The sequence below is a fragment of the Xyrauchen texanus genome, chromosome 47, assembly GCF_025860055.1.
Source record: "Xyrauchen texanus isolate HMW12.3.18 chromosome 47, RBS_HiC_50CHRs, whole genome shotgun sequence".
Classification (NCBI taxonomy): domain Eukaryota; kingdom Metazoa; phylum Chordata; class Actinopteri; order Cypriniformes; family Catostomidae; genus Xyrauchen; species Xyrauchen texanus.
In genome coordinates, this window is record NC_068322.1 from 14,969,214 (window position 1) to 14,990,992 (window position 21,779).

Below are 21,779 nucleotides of genomic sequence, written 5' to 3' on the forward strand. Positions count from 1 at the left end.
GGAGAAAAAGTACGAAAAATCCCCCCCAAAAATCATTATATATTCTACAAGATCCCACTCACAAAGAGCAATTCCCAGCCTAAGAAATATTTATATTTATAGAGAAAATCGATATATTTACTACAGAAATTTCCACTACTTTTCCAGGAAGGATTTTTAAATAAATGTATCGAGATTGGACTCACAAAGTGTAATTCTTAGACTATGAAATATTTATTTTCACTATATATATTATTGACTTTTAAGGCAAAATACAATTGCTTATGTTTTTTTTTCATGTTTTTTCACATTGCATTAACTAATGTCAACAACCTTTTTATATAAATTATGTACTAGTATATAAAAATAAACATTAACCAAGATTACTAAGTGCTGTACAAGTTTTGTTCATTGATAGTTCATGTTACCTCATGGAGGTAATATTAACAAATATACCTTATGTTAAAGTATCATTGAATTTGTATTATTAATATCCATTACTTTTTCCAAAAATCACAGATATTTCCCTAGATTTTCCTTGACTTTGGGAACCCTGATTGTACTATACTACTGTATGCAGAACATTCATCAGAACCAATCAGATATCAGTTTAATAGCACAAGAGTGCTGTCATTTACAGTCATGACATTATCAGTTCACCGCAGGGACAATGAGACTGTTGATGGCCATTTATATTTAACTAGGCAAGTAAATTATACATCAAAGTAAACTCTTTCACGCTCAAATTCTAGGAAAGCTTCCAAAGTCTCACATCTTGGAACTAACACCTGAACAACAAAACAGAAAACGGCAAAAACGCACATACACAGTGTGCATATGGAGCAGATGAGCATGTAATACACACAACAGAGTAAGCCCCCATGCAGTGCATGTAAATGTTTTGGCATAATAGCATATACTGTTACATGCACACACACAAAATACACTCTGATTAATAAGTGAAAGATTAGGAAAAGACCTCTGTCATATTACACACACCTGATCGGTAAATATTGACTATACTTTAAGTAAACAGCACTGAATAAAAACAGCAAGTGACAGATGGAGAGAAAAACTGGCTGAGATTTTGCTAGAACATTTTGCCTAAACATTTGTTAACACTTTATAACAAATTACAATATTAGCTTTCACATTATTACAATATATGCTATTAATTCATATATGAATGCATACACATAAACTACAGACCTATAAAGGCATAGTTCACCTAAAATGTATATTCCATCATCATTTATGGGGCTTTGCACTTTACGGTACAACTCGACACTGCTCGCTTTTTGGGGGTTTTCCACTGTGGATAGTACCTTTTTTAGTACCACCTCGGTCGAGTTTCCAAGCGAGCCGAGCCAATACTAAATGTGACGTCAAAACTCTGCAAATCACTGATTGATCAGAGAGAACCTTCAGCGTCACTGGATTTTCGATACGGGACATCAAGCCGCTAGTTTTAAAGTTAGCTACAGCGATAGCAGTATCATTTGTTCACACGACATTCGAACTGTAAAAAGAAATGGCTGTGTGCAAAACCACGCCGTGGTCAATAAATGAGGTGCAGACGTTCCTCTCTTTAGCGACGAACAAAATGAAAAAGTCTTTCTGGAAGTGTCTCAGCTGTTGGCCGTGCAGCTGAGACACGGCTACCACTGGACCTACCAACACTGTCGGGCAAAGTAAAAAAAAACAAAAAAAAACTTAAAAGTGACTACAACACCATCAAGGAAAAGTGGAAATGGTTCGACCAAATGGATGCAATCTAGACCGGCGAGCACCACGGCTGGAGGATGGTCCATTAACTCTATACTCTGCTTGAAAGCTTCACTTTATTTAGTTGATCAGATACTGAAGAGTTGCTTCTAAAACAACCTGTCCAATTTAACTGTTACACTTGTGTAAAATCACCATGCAACAACTGCTTTATGTAGCACAATGAGCTAGTGGCTAACAGCTAGCGGTCGTGTTATTGTTTATTGTTTTCTGTCGCATTTAAGATGATATCATTGCAGTAGAGGCGGAACAACTATGACAATCAGCCTATAATCCCACCCACATTGAGGCGGCACTAAACAACAGTGGAAAAGTAAAGCGAGTAGAGTCGGGTCGAACCATAACGTGTAAAGTATAAAGTATAGTCAGGACATTACATATAAAACATTACATGTAAAAACATCACCTTCACTATTTGAAAAAGTAAGTTTTGATCAAAACTAGACAGACCCCATTTCCAGCAGCTATCACTCCAAAAACGTATCCTTGAGTAATCATGCTAAATTGCTAATTTAGAACTAGAAAATCACTTGCCATTATATCAAACACAGTTGAAAGCTTTTTTAGTTGCCACAGTATGCGATAGACTGACATGTCTTAAGGTCAATATTAGATCAAAAATGGCAAAAAAGAAACAGCTTTCTCTAGAAACTCATCAGTCAATCGTTGTTTTGAGGAATGATGACTGTACAATACTTGATATTGCCCAAAAAAACTGAAGATTTCATACAAATATGTACACTACAGTCTTTAATGACAAAGGACAACTGGCTCTAACAAGGACAGAAAGAGATGTACAACTAAACAAGAGAACAACTACATCAGAGTCTCTAGTTTGAGAAATAGACGCCTCACATGTCCTCCGCTGACAGCTTCATTGAATTCTACCCGCTCAACACCAGTTTCATGTACAACAGTAAAGAGAAGACTCAGGAGGCCTTATGGGAAGAATTACAAAGAAAAAGCCACTTTTGAAACACAAAAAGAAAAGCTTAGAGTGGGCAAAGAAACACAGACATTGGACAACAGATCATTGGAAAAGAGTGTTATGGATCTTAAACCCATTGAGTTTTGTGGGATCAGCTAGACTGTAAGGTGTGTGAGAAGTGCCCGACAAGACAGCCACATCTATGGCAAGTGCTACAGGAAGTGTGGGGTGAAATGTCATCTGAGTATCTGGACAAACTGACAGCTAGAATACCAAGGATCTGTAAAGCTGTCATTGCTGCACGTGAAGGATTTTAAGTAGTTTACTAGTGATCAGTTAAAATCTGTACATTATTCCAAACATTTGGCCGCCATTGTGTGTGTGTCCTGTATATATATTGCATTTCTCATGTATATATCTAATTGGAAACTTAAAAATAAACATCTAAATCCAAGCTTTCCCTCTGAAAGCATTGACCTCTTCTATTGCATAATGCATCAAAGGGAGAATCAAAAACATTTTCTAAGATAAATAACAAAAACACCACCTCCATTTCCATGTGGGCGTTTCAGTTCAAACAAGAGTTGTATTAGCAGGTCAAGGGCAGAGGGCAGAGCAGCCAATTTCTGAATGAGAAGTGAAAAGTATGACCCACTGAGAAAATCACATGTACAACTGAGCTGCTGGTAAATGGTTTCAAACACAGATTACATAAGTGTTAACACTGAACTATTCACTCCTCTATGATGGACCTTATCTGGGACAGGAAGAGTGTTTACAAAAGAAATTACAATGTGTCCTTCTCCGTGAATGTATGTTTTCCAATTAATGTTTAATGTTATCAAGCATTTCTAGTTTTACAAACTCATAATAGAAAATATTGTCCAACAAGAGCAGAATTCTTATTTCTGGCTTTGCTAGCAACATGCACTAAAAAGTGAAAATGTGCAGTTGTTACCCATTTATACCTGATATGTTTTATTAATTTAATGTTCCACATTACACAATTCAATTTGATATAATCTTTTTATGAAGTTGAAATATTATATAAATATATCTATTTATAATTTATTATATAATATATTGAATTATTATTATTTGAGGGCCTTTCTCAGCAAATAGTTATAAATGTGATTAATTTGTTGGCATTTCATGTAATTTTAATCGACTGACAGCCCTAGTAATCAATCTTCATTCAAAAGTAATAAAAGGAAAACATTTGGAAGCATAATTAGGAAAACTTTTATTATAGTTTGTATTTTAAAAGCTACACATGAAATGAAAAAACAGGTGGCTAATGATTAAATCAATGTAGTCATAATGCATGTATGTCAGTGTTCCAGTGTTTACATTTTTTATATATGGCAGAGAGTCACACAAGGACACGATGCGATTCTCTTCCTGCAATGTCTGTTTGTCAAGTGTTTTGATTTGTTACGACCACCAAAACACTACTCAAGTGTACCCTGCACCATGAGCTCATGCAAACACCTGTTGAATAACAGATGGTGGAACGTCTGCGGACTTCAGGCTCTGTAGCAGCCGCTGCACGGTAGCTTCTCTTCCGTTCCTCTGCGTCCACATCACCAGGCCGGCAAGCACCTGACTCTGAACTGCGAGTTGGTGGTCAACACAACACCGGTACAGATCTGCAGAGGAGAGACCCAGGTCTAGCAGGACAGACCTCCATTCAGGGCCAAGACGAGCAGCCAGCTGGTTGAGATGCATCGTGGTAGGAACTGTCGGAAGGATGTGGTCAGGTACACCACACTGAACTGAAAACAGAGAGGAACACAGAGGCTGAATTATGGTGCAGAAATGCAGTAAGTTGCATGCTATGATCCATAATAGACAAGCACATCTCCATGTAAACAACATTAAATAATTACAGCACAAAACAGAAGACCAAATATTGGAAGGAAAATAGGATTGGAAATTATTACTATGGAAAACAAATTGTTAGCGCTCACTACATTTACCAAACATGACTGGGTGTCCAGCATAAGACAGGATGCAACAGCGAATGTTTGATTTAGCATTTTATTCATTTGACAGGCACTTTTATCCAAAGCGACTTACAAAAGAAGAATAATACATCAAAAGCGATTCATCTTAAGGAGACAGTGGTACGGAAAGTGCTGCATTACAAAGTTTCACTAGCATCGGAATAGTAGTATCCAAGACAGATGAGTACATATATAATTTTTTGTATTATTATTATTTTGTTTATGAGTGAATGGTTAAGTGTTCATGGAAAATATGTTTTTAGACATTTTTTAAAGACAGAGAGCGAGTCTGCTTCACAGATGGAGTTCATTCCACCAACGTGGTACACTGAAACCAAAAGTCCAGGAAAGTGTTTTGGTGCCTCTTTGTGTTGGTACAACAAGACGGTGCTCATTAGCCGACCGCAGGCTTCTGGTGGGAATGTAGCTCTGCAGAAATTATTTTAGGTATGATGGAGCAGACCCAGTGAATGTTCTGTATGCCAGCATCAGGGCCTTGAATTTGAAACATGAATCAACCGGCAGCCAGTGAAGAGAGACAAGGAGTGGTGTAAAATGCGCTCTCTTTGGTTCATTAAATACCAGACATGCCACTGCATTCTGGATCATTTGCAGGGGCCTAACTGCGCATGTATGGAGGCCTGCAATGAGACTGTTACAGTAGTCCAGTCTAGTTATGATAAGTGACTGAACAAGAAGTTGTGTGGCATGTTGAGGAAGGGTCTTATTTTAATGTTATTGTAGAGTATAAATCTACTTGATCTTATGGTCTTTAAGATGTGGTCTGTGAAACTGAGTTGGTTATCGATGGTTACCCCTAGATTTCTGATCGTTTTGAAGGTGTTATTGTAGTTGAACCCAGCTGAACGGTGATGTTGTGTTCAACAGCAGGGTTGGCTGGATAGACGAGGAGCCCAGTCTTCGCTGGGTTAAGTTGCAGGTGGTGCTCCATCTAGGCCGAGATCTTTGTCAAACAGGTCAAGATTTGAGGAGTCACCGTGGTGTTATTGGGCTAGAAAGGCAAGTAGAGTGGCATGTCATCGGTGTAGCAGTGGTAAGAGAACCCATGTGCTTGAATGATGGGACCCAGTGATGTTGTGTATATAGAGAATAGAAGTGGCCCAAGAACTGAGCCCTGAGGTATTCAGCAGAAGAGAGAAAATCATACACACCTGGGATGGCATTCAGGTGAGTAAACAAAAAGAGAACTTTCATTTTTGGCTGAACTACCCTTTAAAGAAAAAAATTTATATATTTATTACGGTTTCATTTTTTTTAAATAATACACGAAAATAATGATTTTCATGACGTCTGATTTCGTTAACCTTCTTCGATTTGTATGAAACACTGTACCAAAATGCTGCCCCAATATTGAATCTACAATGCCATGGCTCAATAAATAATGTTTTAGCAGAATTTTAAACTTGCAGTATGAATATTGAATTTGTTGAGAGAGACAGACATGCTCTGTGAAATAATACCAGTACAATAAATACACATCTAAACAATGAGACAATCATTACTAAAATAATTAAAGAACTGCAATTGTTACTGGAGAGGAACCAGAATGAGTAATTACCTTATGATGATTTCTATCCCTAAAGGAAAGTATACAATACAAACTGAAGGCAAAAGAAACCATTTAAAATGACTCAGTGAGGCAACGCATGTTTTAATCATATATGCAATCCTGTGTAATGCACACAGGTTGCCACTGGAAGGCTCGAGTTGAAAGGCAATGCATGTTTAATTCTGACCTCAGTAACCTTTGTGGCTGGGGGTTGAGGGGGTGGGGAGAGAGAAAAGAGCATCTCTTATATTATATGAGCATATCAATTCGAATAACTCCCACTGTAACTGTACTATGACCCTGAGTGTAACAGCTCATCCTGCTGAATAAAATATGATATTGATTTGATAATCCTCACCCATGAAGATGTATGTGAAGCCTTTTAAAGCCAATTTTGATTCACTGATGGCATTTTTGAGAGTTTTTGTAAAAGAAGAACTAGATGAATCATGACAAATTTTGAGGTGGCGACATCAACATCCAGTCTTTTCCTTTTGCCTCTGTGCAATAAAGACAAGTCATTGTATTTGTCTGAAGAGAATAGAGATTGAGAGATAGAGAATAGAGTGTTTTATTTGAGCAGTGGGGATGAATGGCACAAAGGTCAGTTTGAGTGTTTGTTTGAGTGTTCCCAAATTCTTCATTTTCAAGGACGTCCATTGATTTCTGCGGTGAAGTGACATAAGTAGCCACACTACATCACGAGAATAACAACTCTCTATCTCTAGGTCAGGACATCCACATGCCTACAGCCTATGTTTTCAGTATCTTCTAGAGTGGAATCTAACATTTCTTTAATGGGAATTTAAAGGTATAGTTCGCCCAAAATGAAAATTCTGTCATTAATTACTCACTCTCTCTCATGTTGTTCAAAAGCTAGTGCATGATGTTATATTTTCTGTGGAATTCAAAAGAAACATTTTTGAAAATCTTTCCAGCTCTTTTCCAGACAATGACAGTTCATAGTGAGCATACTGTATCTGTCAAGCTAAAAAAAAAAAAAAAAAAGGCATAAGAGTAGTCCATACTACTTTTGTGCTATTTTTCAAGACTTCAAGTTATAAATTAACTTTATGTGTGGAACAGACATACATTTAAGTCATTATTCACTGATAATCTATATGTATGGACAAGAGATATGTAAAAACTCTTCAAAAATTGTCCAATAAAAGTTTGGAATGACATAAGGGGGATTAAATGATGACAGAATTTTAATTACTGGATGAGCTATTATCTTAAGCATCCTCTTCTATAAATAAACATCTAGTTTTTGTTGGCATCTGAGAACAATCCAAGGATCCTTCAACACTCAATGTAGCTTAAGTGCCTTTTTCTACTGTGAGTGGAGGTTAGAACCTTTTTCTGTTTAAATAGGCAATGACATGAATATAGCTTACTTCTGTCTGTGTTGTACTTGCTTTTCTGTGGTATGTTTAAGCTAAAAATGCAGCAGTTAATGCGCATAACACATTTTTTGCGCATTCAGACCGAACACATTCTTGTGCTTAAAAAAACTAAATGCAGTGTGGAATTAAAAGCATGTGTCTCGAGATGCAGATTTCAAGTTCTTTTAACTTGACATGGCATCTAAAACACTGAGCTACTTTGCAAAATGTCAGGGGGGAAAACAGTTGTCAGTCAAAGACACCCCCATCTAGCACATTTATAGCAATCCAAAAAGATTTGGACACTTTCCGGTAGTTTATCACAGCTCTGGGGCTTCTAGCTCACATAGAACAAGAAGATTAGAGTGTTAAGGTGCCTCAACTATCAGCAATGAACACCACAAAGTGGAATTCGCAAAGCTAACTGAATATTGAGCGTGCTTCACATGATCTCATTATCATGTTTATAATATGATATTGAAGCATGTCTTGAGCATGCATTTTAGACTGAATGGTTATTTTCTTTTAAAGTGCATATTTTTCTGAAGTCATCTGGACTCATTTCTGAGTCTAAAGATGGGGCATGATTAAAAGTTTGCATAGCCCGAATTAAAATGGAGGCGCCAGAAAAGGCACGATCACGTCAGGCCGATTTGGATCTATGACTTAAAATTCGCAGGTTGGAGATCGAGGCTGAAAAGCACATAAAGTTGTGAGCTCAAGCTTGAGGCAATGAAAGTTGCCGGCTCAGCTGGGCAGCCAAGTCCAATGGGTGTCTCTAATGTTGCACAGAAATTTAACAAACATCAGGTAAATTATTCCACCATTGAGAAAGAAGCTCTAGCATTGTTGTTATCATTACAATATTTGTAGGTTTACGTTGGATCCAGAAATCTCCCAATTCTTGTCTACATGGATCATAATCCACTAGTTTTTCTATCTCGAATGTATAATCAGAATCAAAGACTCATGCGCTGGTCTCTGGTGGTACAAAACTACAACCTTGACATCAGACACAAAAAAGGTACCGAAAATGTAGTTGCGGATGCTTTATCTCGAGTTCATAATGTGTTGTTTAATGACTCAATTTGGTGTGTTGCTCTGTTATACAAACAATATATGTTTGTTCTTATGGGTGGGGGTGTTACGTCCCTGTGTGTGTGTGTGGTTATTTGCCATAGTTTTATTCAGTCACCATACAGAGACCTTCCATTGGAGGTTCCTGCTGGAATCCCTGAATACGTCATCAGACCGCTGACTATATAAAGCCCGCCCCAAACACGTCTGCAAGGAAGTTTTTGTTTTGAGGAGGAAGCTTGCTGTCGAATGTTAACGTTATGAATTTTTGAGTATTATACATTGTTTAATCGTTCGTACTAACTTACCTAATTTGTGTTCTTGTGACTTTGATACGTCTGTTTTGTTTTTCCCTATTGGCCTTCGCTAGTTGTGCTTCCCTGATTTAATCATTCTGTTTGATATCGTGATACTAGGGAAAACGGACAGGTAAGAAGGTCATGTGACGTACAGAGCACATGTAGGTTTTTACGATTGTATATAAACACTAGGTTAGGAGTGAGTGCCACCCCTGTACGTTTGTCTAGGAAGAACTGGGTGAACACTTGGACACTGAAGATCTTTTGTCTTTTTATTTCTAGACAGTTTAGAGGTTTTCAAGTAGTCAGTGGACTTTTGATTACTTTTGTTTGTTTAGCACCACTCGAGTCTGCCCCCCCCCACCCCCCACCCCCACACACATTATATATATATTAAAGAGTTAATCATTGATAAGACAACACAAAAAGCGGCTTTAGAATACAATGTATTGTTTACTACCATATTATTGATCATAAGTCAATCATTGGCATGCGGTTCACAGCAATCTATTTCACAAGTGAATTTGTCAATCAGATCGAGATATATTATGAAGGCTTGTTTAAGAGCCTGTCAATTTACACCTGCGTCAGACATGCTTGTGTAAACATAAAATGTTTAGTTCACTTTTTCAAGTTTAAACACATCTTGAGATCCATTAGTTCGCATTTGCGCTCCTTCAAGTGTTTTGAATGCAAGAATGTAACGTATGTTTGCGTTGATCTCATTACTGAAGTGTTCCCCGTCTGTCACTCACTTCGACGTTGTGTTGAAGAAGCGACACTAGTGGTCTCTCTTGAGCGCCGAATATGCCTCTGATCTATGAAAAAAGGCCAATGAGAATTAGGCAGACAGTATTTGCATACCCCGCCCCGGTCATACGGGTATAAAATCGGGGAAATACGTCCAGTTCATTTAGAAAATTTTCTTCGGAGCCGATGGTCGTGTATGCAGTCAGCTGCGAGTTACACACCCGTTCCTGTTCCTCTGACGCTTGCCTGCTGTTGGATCTACGGCGCAATTCAGTGGCTTTCTCCTTCTCTGCACGGCAGTGCAGTTTGCCCCTGGGCACTTCGACAGTGCAGTTAAAAGGGTTATTTTCTCTAAAAGAGTTAGTTTCTCTAAAAGAGCAAATACACAGCTGGTGTTGAACATCTTTTTCAGGACGCGTCTTTTTAAAGACATCGTTCCGGCTCTGTGTAGTTTCTGGATGCGGTTGATTTCTCCCCACCTCTGACGGTCATAAAAGCTGCCTTGCGTGCCTGGGCTGCGATCACACGCAGGCAGCGTTTTATGAATGGTTTATGTTCTCAGTGCGAGAACATAGCCGTGGCAGCATTGTGGTAGTGGCTATCTTTTGTCATGAGAGAAAGCCACTTAAGCCGCCCTCTGCGCCTCGCCTCCTTCCTACTGGATTGAGGCAGGTGCCGCAGGCGATGAAGGCGATTTGGGGATAATGACGGGCTCAGTTCGCCGGGTAAATCCCCTCAATTCAGTTTGCCAGGCCCCCGCCCCCTTCACGGGCATCCGCTTTACCGCAGTATACGGCAAGTATGCCAAATCCCTGCGCGCGGAAATTGATACTCTCTTACTCAAAGACGCGATAGAGCCTGTCCCTCCAACCAGACCTTACTTCATCATACCCAAGAAAGGCGGTGGCTTATGACCGATCTTGGACTTGCAAGTTTTCAACCGGGCTTTGCACAAACTCCCATTCAAAATGCTCACACAAAAACACGTCTTAACTTGCGTCTGGCATCTAGATTGGTTCGCAGCAGTAGACCTGATGGATAGGTGCTCAATTTGGGAGCCAATTCAGAGCATCTCTTTTCTTGGTATGGAGTTAGACTCAGTCTCAATGTCAGCACGTCTCGCCAACGAGCCTGCGCAGTCAGTGCTGAGATGCCTCGCCACCTTCAGGTCGGGCACAGCGGTCCATTTAAAACTTTTCCAGAGGCTCCTGGGGCATATGGCACCCTCCGCAGCTGTCGCGCTGCTGGGGTTGATGCATATGAGACCGCTTCAGCACTGGCTTCAGACTTGTGTCCTGAGACGAGCATGGTGCCGCGGCACAAACCGTGTGATGATCATCCCCGCCTGCCGCCAAACATTCAAACCCTGGACAGACCTCTGCTTTCTGCGGGCAGGAGAACCCTTGCAGCAGGTGTCCCAACGCGTCCTGGTCATGACCAACACCTCCAGATTGGGTTGGGGTGCCGTGTGCAATGGGCACGCAGCTGCGGGCCGTTGGAAAGGGGCCCCGCTGCGCTGGCACATAAATTGCCTAGAGTTGCTGATTGCTTTGCCCTGCGGAAGTATCTCCCGTTAGTTCGAGACAAACATGTGCTAATCAGGTCAGACAGCACCACCGCGGTAGCGTACATAAATCGCCAAAGAGGCAATAAATCGTGGCTGCGCACCACTCACGTCCACGGCAACCTCAATGTGGTAACGGACACGCTGTCACGACAAAGCTTGCCCGGTGGAGACTTCACCCCCAGTCGGTCCAGCTGATTTGGGAACGAGAGACCTGCCACTGCCCGCTCTGGTATGCCCAAACAGAGGCACCCCTCGGGGCAGACGCACTGGCACACAGCTGGCCCTCGGGGCTGTGAAAGTACACATTTCCCCAGTGAGGCTTCTTGCACAGGTGCTGTGCAAGGTCAGGGAGGGAGAGGAACAAGTCACCCTAGTGGCTCCCTACTCCTCATACTCCTCACGACAGCCCCTCCCTGTCGAATTCCCCTGAGGAAAGATCTTCTTTCTCAAGGACGGGGCATGCTCTGGCATCCGCACCCAGACCTCTGGAACCTCCATGTCTGGCCCCTGGATCCTTCCCGGCCAAGCCTGTTCCCATCCTGGGATCTCTCAGTGGTCCTCTAGGACCTTCAGAGACCCCTCTTCGAGCCGCTAGAATCAGTTGGACTCAGGGCCTTCTTTCTAAAGACTGCCCTGCTGATCGCGCTCGCCTCCATCAAGAGGGTCAGGGACCTGCAAGTGTTCTCTGTCAGCGACACTTGCCTGGAGTTCGGTCCGGCAGACACATGTGATCCTAAGACCGCGACCGGGGTACGTGCCAAAGGTTCCTACCATGCCCTTGGGAGACCAGGTAGTGAACCTGCAAGAGCTGCCCCGGGTGGAGGCAGACGCAGCCCCTTCATTGCTGTGTCTGGTACGAGCTTTGCTTACCTACTTGGACCGCACACAGAGCTTTAGACATTCTGAGCAGCTCTGTCCGCTTTGATGGACAGCGGAAAGGGAACGTTGTCTCCAAACAGAGGCAAACAGAGGCTGGGAAATGTGTAGTGGACGCCATTTAATTGGCCTATTACACCAGGCCGTGCCCCCCAGGCTGTGCCCCCCCCTGCTTGGTCCGAGCACACTCAACAGGGAGTGGTGCGTCCTCATGGGCACTGGCCAGGGGCGCCTCAGGTGTACATATGTAGAGCAGCGGGTTGGGCAACACCTAATACCTTTGCAAGATTTTACAATCTCAGGGTTGAGTCAGTATTGTCCCGTGTTTTCTCAGGTCTGAGCCGGTAGAACCCGGTAACACGCTGACGGACTGGACGGGTGGATCGCTTGCACCTAGCGCCCTTTCCTTCGGCTGAGGTAAAACTGTGTGCTTTCTCTCCCAGGAGATCCCATATTTTCAGATCCCTGGATGACTCCTCCCTAGCCCTATGGGTCCGCAATTCAGCGGAGGAATTCGCCGACCCAATCCACTGCGGGTACTCAAAATCTACACTATATTGTAATAGGTGCTCCATAGGTCGGAACACCCACGTGGACTCTTCCTGTGTGTACTTTCCGCAGTATAGTCCCTTTACGAGTGGACCCGCGTCTCCCTTAGGCAGTTCCAGCTGCCCTCCAGTCGCCATGTTGTAGCAACTACCCTCTACTTGAGGCTGGATCTACCACCGTGCCATTTTCCACATGTAACCTGAGTGGTCCATGTGATGTATTCACCACATTTACCTCCCCGTCCCTAGGCAGGTGTGGTCTCTGCAGGGTCTTTTCCCCCTGAAAGAATAGGAAACTGGGTAAGACCCCCTTCCCACGATGCATGTAAGGGCCCCAGCCGTTTGGCTCTATGTGAGAAACATAGAGAGAAAAGAGGCCTGGCTAGGCTCGGCCCGTTCTCAGGTTGGCAAGTGCCACCTTGTTCCACTGTTTAGGGTAACCAGAAGGATTCCGACGACTTTATGGGCATTGGGGAAGGGTACGTGCAGCCTGACACAACTGTTCGCCTTTGCACGTGAAATACTTGCCCGCTCGTGTCAGCAGTACACGTACACGGCTCAGTGCATGGCGTGATTTAAATTGGACCCCTAGGGTCACTTCTTCGACACAACGTTGAAGTGAGCGACAGACGGGGAACATCTAGGTTACGTATGTAACCTCTGTTCCCTGATGGAGGGAATGAGATGTTGTGTCCTCCTGGCCACAACACTGAGCCGAGCCACTGCGGTGGCCGGACCATTTCCGGCTCCGAAGAAAAATCCTGAATGAACTCTACGTCTTTCCCCGCTTTTATACCCGTATGTCCGGGGGCGGGGTATGCAATACTGTCTGCCTAATTCTCATTGGCTTATTTTCATAGATCAGAGGCATATTTGGCGCTCAAGTGAGACCCCTAGTGTCGCTTATTCGACACAACGTCTCATCAGGGAACGGAGGTTACATACGTAACCTAGGCGTTTTCTTCACTGTATAAACTGTGCGTTGCTCATAAAGCTGAAATTTCACTTACTGCCCTCTTGAGTAAACAGGTGGTACTACAAGCTTGCATTTCTCAGGAATCTTCTTTATTATGGTGCAATTAATTGCGTTAATTTTTGTCAAATGAATCGCACTGAATTAAAGCGTTAAATCGACAGCCCTAGTGTTAATGTCATTAGAATGCTACTCCCCTAATACCTCTACATGAGCCTGGGGGTTGTAACAAATGCATTGAATCATGAGACTTGCACAGACAGAGTCTTTATAAACAATCGAGCAGAGGAAAGCTTTTGAGCAACAGAGCAATGAAGCCCAAAATCTTTTGACAAAAGTCTTCAGAAATTAAAAGTGCATGAAGTAATGTCAAAAATACTTTTCAAATTGTTTGATGTGGAAAATGTACTTAGTGCGCCTTTTAACAATTATATTAACTACATTTATGTTCCTTAAGCACAAAACTGCCTCCTTTACGCACTATGATTCATAAAAAAGTGCAAAACATAAATAAATGTACTGTAAAAATGCAGCTCCAGCTCATTCAGTCATTAAAATAACACAATTCATGAAACAAAAAAATGTTAAGTCACCATGGCTATTTGTAAGTGTACAAAAAATATTAAGCATAGACAAAGCTTAAAAAGAGCAAAGACAAAAGTAAAGTACTTAGGATTGTTTGTTTAGGTAACTGTCTTGTTCAAATTCCATTTTTTTTAAAGATTTGTTAATCTATCAAAGAAAGAAAGAAAGAATCAAACAAAGTGTGTGCTCTGCAATAAACATTCCCAAGGTTTCGACGAAATGCTTCACTTTTCTGGGAATTGTTTCTTTTTTATAGGATTGAGCATTCCAGCCTCAATTTCCATGTGGACGCTTAAATCTAGGCTGTTGGACAGAACAGAATGCAGACTTTAAAGAACGTAAAGAATGCAGATCCCTGTAGGCTGAAGTGACAGTATGGAGATATGTGTAGCTTGAACAATGATGTAGTATATTTAGCCAATCCATCACTGTCTTCTTTTTAAAACTGTGTGTGTAAAAATATCTGCTTAGCAGCTGCAAGAGATTGCAAAGTTAATTAAACATCATTGTGAGAAGATGTTGTAAATTTGATGGATTGGGAATGTTTAAAAGTTAAACAAGTATAAATAGGTGCTCATTTGAATTTTCTAAATCAGGCCCCTCTCTCTCTAGGAAAAGCAAATTCACTAATTTTGGGGAGGGTGATAGTGAACCGCCCACACAAAGCCTCTAGAGAACAGCAAGCTGTGCCGTATCTCCGGAACATTCCACGAAATCTCACAATAAACCCTGCTTCTAAACGAACATGACGTCACTCAACAAAGCTCGTTTATTTTTGTTCAAATATTATTAGACACAGCCTGATCAATTCATTTAATTCATTCTGGAGAATCAACAATCAGGAATCCATGATAGATATATCATCAACATTCTAACATAAACCTGCAAGGTATGAAGAACACATTCCTAAATTGTTTATGGTACAGAAGTAAATAAAAATGTCCTTAAAATGTTTTCAAAAACATTCAAATGTTTTGATAGTTTCATGATTTCGGCGACGTAAAAAGCACATTGTGTTCGCCACACACTGTCCCAAAAAGTAAATCCATATTTAATGTTGTCCATGTTGTTTATTCTTTACATTGTTTTGTTCATAATTCTTGAGGACGTCGTGCAACTGTCCATGTTGCCACCTGTCTAATTTGGCTAGCTTCTACAAATTTACAGATGAATTTGTGCCAAAATATCATTTGATTAGATATACAACAAAAGATGTTGAGTCACATGGTCTACTTTTAAGATACTTGTGGGTCCTCTTTGAAGCTTTGAAGTGAGGCACTATAAACTGTATTGAAAAGAATGACTGTGAAATTCATTCAAACATCTAATTCATGTGGTGCCGCAGAAGAAAGAATGTCAAACAGGATTGAAACGAAATAAGTAAATGGTGAGTAAATGGTGACAGAAAATTACAAATCTCCAAGTTTAGTGGTCTGAAATGTCTGGCTCCCTCATTTCTTCAAGTAATCAGAAGGAAATAGCAAATCTGATTTCAGCACTGTTACAACACTGTTTGATTCCATTTCAGTTTTTATCAGGCTTCAAATTTTCCATCGCATTCTTCAACTTACAACCACAAATTCTGCTGCCCAAAGAGAGAATTCTAGTTGGATAACTAAATGTGCTCCAAGCTGAAAATAGTGCAGACCAAAAGATTAGATTACATCACTATCCAATGGAAATTACCAATCATATGCAAAGACATGGATGTGTGTGGGTGTGTGTACACCGAAGAAAGAAAAATGGATGGCTTAAACACTTAGCTTTAGATAAAAATAGCACTCATAAAATTCCCTGAAATAAAAAGAAATATCCATCCTTTTTCAGAAGGGATACTGAACTGATATTGAACAATTATTCAGAAAGATTGTTTTTTTCCCAAATGTATAGCCAAAAGATATAAACAATATGCATGTTTACATTATTTTAGTGTTATAAAAACGTGTCATAATCTAATCAATAGCAAATACACAAATATAACACAATAAACTATGCTAAATAGAGTTTCAATAACTGGCCGATCCAGGATTATAGCAGCTCTCTATTGTTTACTGTCAGAGAGGATTTTATTTTAAGCCTTGTTTTGTAATTGTTTTCATCAAATTCAGTGATTTCAGAGCCAATTTCAACTACACATGGCTCAAGTCAACATGATCCTGCTCTGAACAACATGATGTGCCCTGAAATAAACCCCATAGTGCCAAATTACTGATAAGCACCATCTCCCATCAGATATTTTTGCCTAATTTCAACTGTGATCACCTTTCCCTCTAGTGCTCCTGAGACGTGGGTTCTGGTTCTGTGGGAACCAAAAAAGCAATCACGTTCAAATTAACATTGGTGAGTCCAATGTGAACGCAATGAGGAGGTTGCATTTTTGCTCTAAAATGACATTTTAACCCGACTAATGGTTAGGTTTAGTGTTGGGGTTTGAATAAAGGGGTACAGTTAATAAAATATGCACTCCTGCTGACTGTATTGTTTCATTTACAAGTAAAATTACAACTCACTTTTGGCACCACTCTGTGGACATTTCACTCAGAAACTGGAGCACACACATGCCATATGTTCAACAACACTCCAGTTTCGGCCACTGGGGGCAGTGTTTTGAATTTCGGTGAGCACAGACCGATGTCTACAACAGAATTTTCGACCTACTGTTCGACCTATAAGTCAATAGAGTGGCACTAAACAATTTACTAAACCCATCACTAGATAAACCTAAAAGAACATAAACAACAGAGGAATTCACTATGGAGGCCACTTGCCTGCAGTCTTTAGATATCTGGGTACTTCAAGCTTTGGTTAATTTCTATACCTTGTTCAAAGCCATATGTTGACAGATGAAATAGTGTTCTGGATATCTGTTCAAGTTCTTAAGCTCTTTTATAGTCTTTGTGGGGGATATGGGCTTAAACTCTAAAAGCAAACACATATACAGTAGAACAGTGCCAAAGCTCAAAGATGAACCCTGCAGCTGCTGTGTATTACAGGAAGAGACTATTAACGTATAGATGATTGACCTGAAGATAGAAGACAATGCAAATAAAGCTGTGCAAATAACTGATCCTAAAATGTTGGTCTGAGGATGTGGTAGTAACAGATGTCTGGTGGACACGTTACTGATCAGGTAATGAATTTAAATATGCGGTCCTCAAGTTCGTGTGGAATTGGTTCCTTCATTAGGTGGATCTGGCAACTCAACAGAGCAGATATTGTCAGAGACCATTCCAAAGTCATCAAATTATAAAAAATGTAAAAATGAGGATGGGAATTATGTATGCAGTGACAAAAAATGTCAAACAAATCAAAACTATCTTAGATTTAGGGCTTGTTAAAAATTCTGCTTTGTTAAACACAACCACAATATGTGTCTTTATTAATGTGAATGTGACACTTCTGATTCAGGGACTGTCACAATGACGGAGAATAAAAGTTGGAAAACATGTTCCCATGCCAACCGAATTACATTATTTGCTGCCAAGATTAAAATTCATAGGAACATGAATATTAATAATTTGCGCACCGGACAAAAATAAAACTGTGAATGGAAGAACAAAGCACCATGATCTTTTCTGTCTCTAAAAGGGACCATATAAACCTAGTAAGTCAAGTTCAGAAAAATACTTTCATCATTTACTAACACTCATATTGCCCCAAACCTGTAAGGCTCCCTTTCTTCCATGGAACACAAAATGAGACATTAGGCAGAGTGTAGACTGACAGCTGATTAAAGACTGACAGCCTCAGTAACCATTCACTTTCATTGTATGGAAAAACTATTTACATTGAAAGTGAATGGTGACTGTAGCTAACTTTCTGCCTAACATCTCCTTTTGTGCTCCACAGAAGTTTGGAATGAGTTTGGAACAAATGATGACAGAATTTTCATTTCAGGTGAACTATCACTGTAAGTATGAAGAATGTTTGCTCAGAGTAGAGCTTGTCCTGGACTTCCAAGAAATTTTGCAAGCACATGTTTTTTCCCCACTGCTTTCATGCATTCTCTCCATCTCGCTCTCCCTAACTCCACCCCATCCCCCAAATTTATTAGTATCTGAACCACAGTAAGTAAATAAAATCTCCAGCTCAGTAACTGGATACGGCAGGGAGAGGGAGAGCAGCCAACAAACGTCTTTGATTATATTTTTCCTAGAAAGGAGGATGATCGGTGAGAGTGCTGAGCCTCAGCACTATTGCCAGGAATTAATGCAGCTTTCATGGAAAGCCAGGGCAGCGCACCAAGCTGGCCTGGCCTTGAGAGACTCAAAACACAACTTCAGCTCCTTTTTTACCTCCCTCTGTTTTTCTTTTTATGTCTTGTTCTTCTTGAAGGGAAGGGGTTTGGTGTGTGTGTGTGTGTGTGGGGGGGTGTTCTACGCTCAAATAGGAAAAAACAGAAAGCACATAAAAAGCCTTCTTTCAGCAAAACAGATGCTGCAATATTGGCCACAAAGGAAATATATATTCTCCGTGAGCAGAATTCTTTTGCTTTCTTCCATGAAAGGCAGCATCAAAACATCTTTGTGTGCAGCTGAAACTCTAACGGTGTGCAATCGTGTAAACAATGAATTCATAGACACCACATAGCCTATGCAAACGCATTGGTTTCAAGATTAAAGCAAGAAATTTGCTATATGCTCTAAGTGCACTTGTTTTAAAATTCTCAACTAGAATACCAAAAATTGGTAACAGAAGTCTTAATGTGCAGGATTGGAAGAAAGGGCAATTAAACCACTTGTTATTTAACTACAGAAATTAGTCATGCTTTCATAATAACATGTTAGACAGCAGGTGAAATCAGGTGAATTTGGTGAAACAGGGACAGATATCTGAATAATTAATGCATTATGCATGTAAGCAACTGACCAGAAAATTAGTTGAATGCATTGAAATGCTTTATAATAATGCAATAACACCCCTTCCTGTCTAAGAATGTCATAATTGTGTGTGTGTGTGTGTGTGTGTGTGTGTGTGTGTGTGTGTGTGTATATGCGTTAATTCAGTGCGATTCATTTTATTAAAAATAACGTGTTAAAAAAAATTAACGCAATTAATCGCAATGCCCCAGACCTTAATAAGGAAGACTCCTGAGAAATGCAAGCTTGTAGTACCACCTGTTTACTCCAGAGGGCAGTAAGTGAAATTTCAGCTGTGTGAGCAACACACAGTTTATTACAGTGAACAAAACATTAACAACTCTTCAGTGGACACACAACACAGACATGCGTTACGTTCTTGCGTTCAAAACACTTGATGGAGCGCAAATTCGAACTAAGGGACCTCAAGATGTGTTCTAAGTATTAAACTATATTTAAATTAAAAATGTTATGTTTATGATGCAATGCACCCGGACGCTACACAAGCATGTCTGACACAGGTGTAAATTGACGGGTCCTTAAACAAGCCCTCATAATAAATTTCCAATTGATTGACAAATTCACTTGTGAAATGGATTGCTGTGAACTGTATGCAAATGATTGACTTATGATCAATAATATGGTAGTAAACAATACATTGTATTCTAAAGCTGCTTTTTGTATTGTCTTATCAATGATTAACTTCTGACACAAGAATGTAATGCATTTTAATTAACTGAATATGTTTTATTCTATATATATATATATATATATAATTTTTTAATACTTAATGATAACTATGTATAATTATTTCATCATTATGAGGGTCTTTCTCAGCAAATATTTGTATATGCCATTAAATGCGATTAATTAATCGGGAAGTAATTAATTCAATTAAAAATTATAATCGATTGACAGCCCTAATATAGATGGATGGCTAGATAAATGTCAGTGGAACATAGTTTGTACAGTATAAAAATCATGATGTCTATGGAGTCCTCATAAGGATAGCCGCAACAACGCGTGTGTGTGTTTTATTTATGTATCTTTTAATCATTATTTATATTATATTTATATTTATTCATTGTTTGTCTAATTAAGGACGTCTCTGGGGTAAGTTTTATTTAGCTCACATCTGGGAACAAGTTTGTCTCCAAACGCATGCACGCACACGAGAGACTCACCTGTGAAGTGCGGAGGAGACTCGCTGTCTTCCGCACACAGTCGCTGCAGTAACGTGTCTTTGATCCAGGGAAACTCTTTCTCTAATGAATGTATAAAGTGATGGAACGCGTGCGGACCGCGCGTGGGCAGAATATCCAGCAGCTTCAACACTTTCTTTCTGTTAGATGATTCACTGTGAATATCCTCTAAATTACTCTCTGTTAAAATCTCCTCCTGGTATAAATACTGAATGATCATGTCGTCCACTAAAAGCTCATTGGCCAACTGGAGCCGCTGAGATCGGAGCAGTTGTTTGTGCTTCGGGTCCATATTTGAACCCGATGACCGAATTAAAAATGCTCAAATCTGTTGAGCGTTGACCAAAACAACAGACTGCCCAGTGAAGTTACTAACGCCACCGGAAAAACATGAACGAATTCATCATTCGCCTATCAATAATCGTAGCTAAATCCACAAAAAGTAGTGAATATATAAATATTTGTTACAGAAATATCGCAACGTCGCGCCATAGCATTATATTTTGGTATTATACATGACTGTTCCGCGTCATGTCGCGGTTATTTCTACCGGCTAGAAACGAAGCGCAGGAGGAACGATTGTTTTGGCATCATGTCGTTCCCTCAGGTATCTGCCACTGTTCAGTCGGCATTCAAACAGAAACATGCAATTTAATTATTGTTTGTGAATGAATCCCTGCTTTAGTTTAATAAATCGCTTGTAGCCGAGCTCAGTCCACTTATTCATGTAACTTAAAGTCACCCAGGCACTCGAATTGGCTATTTATTTATTGATTGATTGATCTAGCAATTTAAAAAAAATGTAAGCATTTTTAACAGCTGTGCAGGTCTTCTAATCTAAATTTAATAAAGTATAATATTGTGCCCAAAGAACAACAGCAACAACAAATGCATTAAAATGCTTTTCACGTCTTAGAAAATGCAATTTCACAGGTTCTACCAGAATTATTTATAATTAGGCTATTAAAATGCATATAAAATTAGGTTTTCATAGTCATTACATGTCTGTCATTAAACAGGTTATTGAGGGTAATGGTAACTCTATACACAAATTATGACTTAAAAAATAGTTTACATTCAAAGAATATGTAAAAATAGTCACCTGAAGTTAAATTGAAAGGAGTAAATTCATTATTATCATTATTTATTGCATTTTATGACTCCTTCAGAAGTTGTAGCCTAACGCAGAAATTGCCATGGTAAACTACTATAGTTTCTGCCAAAATACCAAAGGTTACTACAGTCATTATTTTACTGTAAAACCAATTACCACCTCGTACAAACAGTGTAAGAAGCTTTTCATGATGCAGACGATTAGAGAAAGTGATGCTTTGAGCTCCAGTCTGCCTAAAGCAGACACATGTTGTAGAAATACTGTAAAAGATAAAGC

The 21,779-nt window shown here is 40.0% G+C and overlaps 1 protein-coding gene across 1 annotated transcript; it reads right to left on the reverse strand.

Annotated features, from left to right (window-relative positions):
• Positions 1-3,454: 3,454 nt before the first annotated feature.
• cradd (CASP2 and RIPK1 domain containing adaptor with death domain) lies at positions 3,455-20,927 on the reverse strand. Its single transcript, XM_052120932.1, has 2 exons — positions 20,372-20,927; positions 3,455-4,467 (listed from the first exon to the last, which is right to left on the reverse strand). The coding sequence occupies exons 1-2, from the start codon at positions 20,679-20,681 to the stop codon at positions 4,172-4,174; spliced, it is 606 nt and encodes a 201-aa protein (XP_051976892.1). The 5' UTR covers positions 20,682-20,927; the 3' UTR covers positions 3,455-4,171.
• Positions 20,928-21,779: the final 852 nt, after the last annotated feature.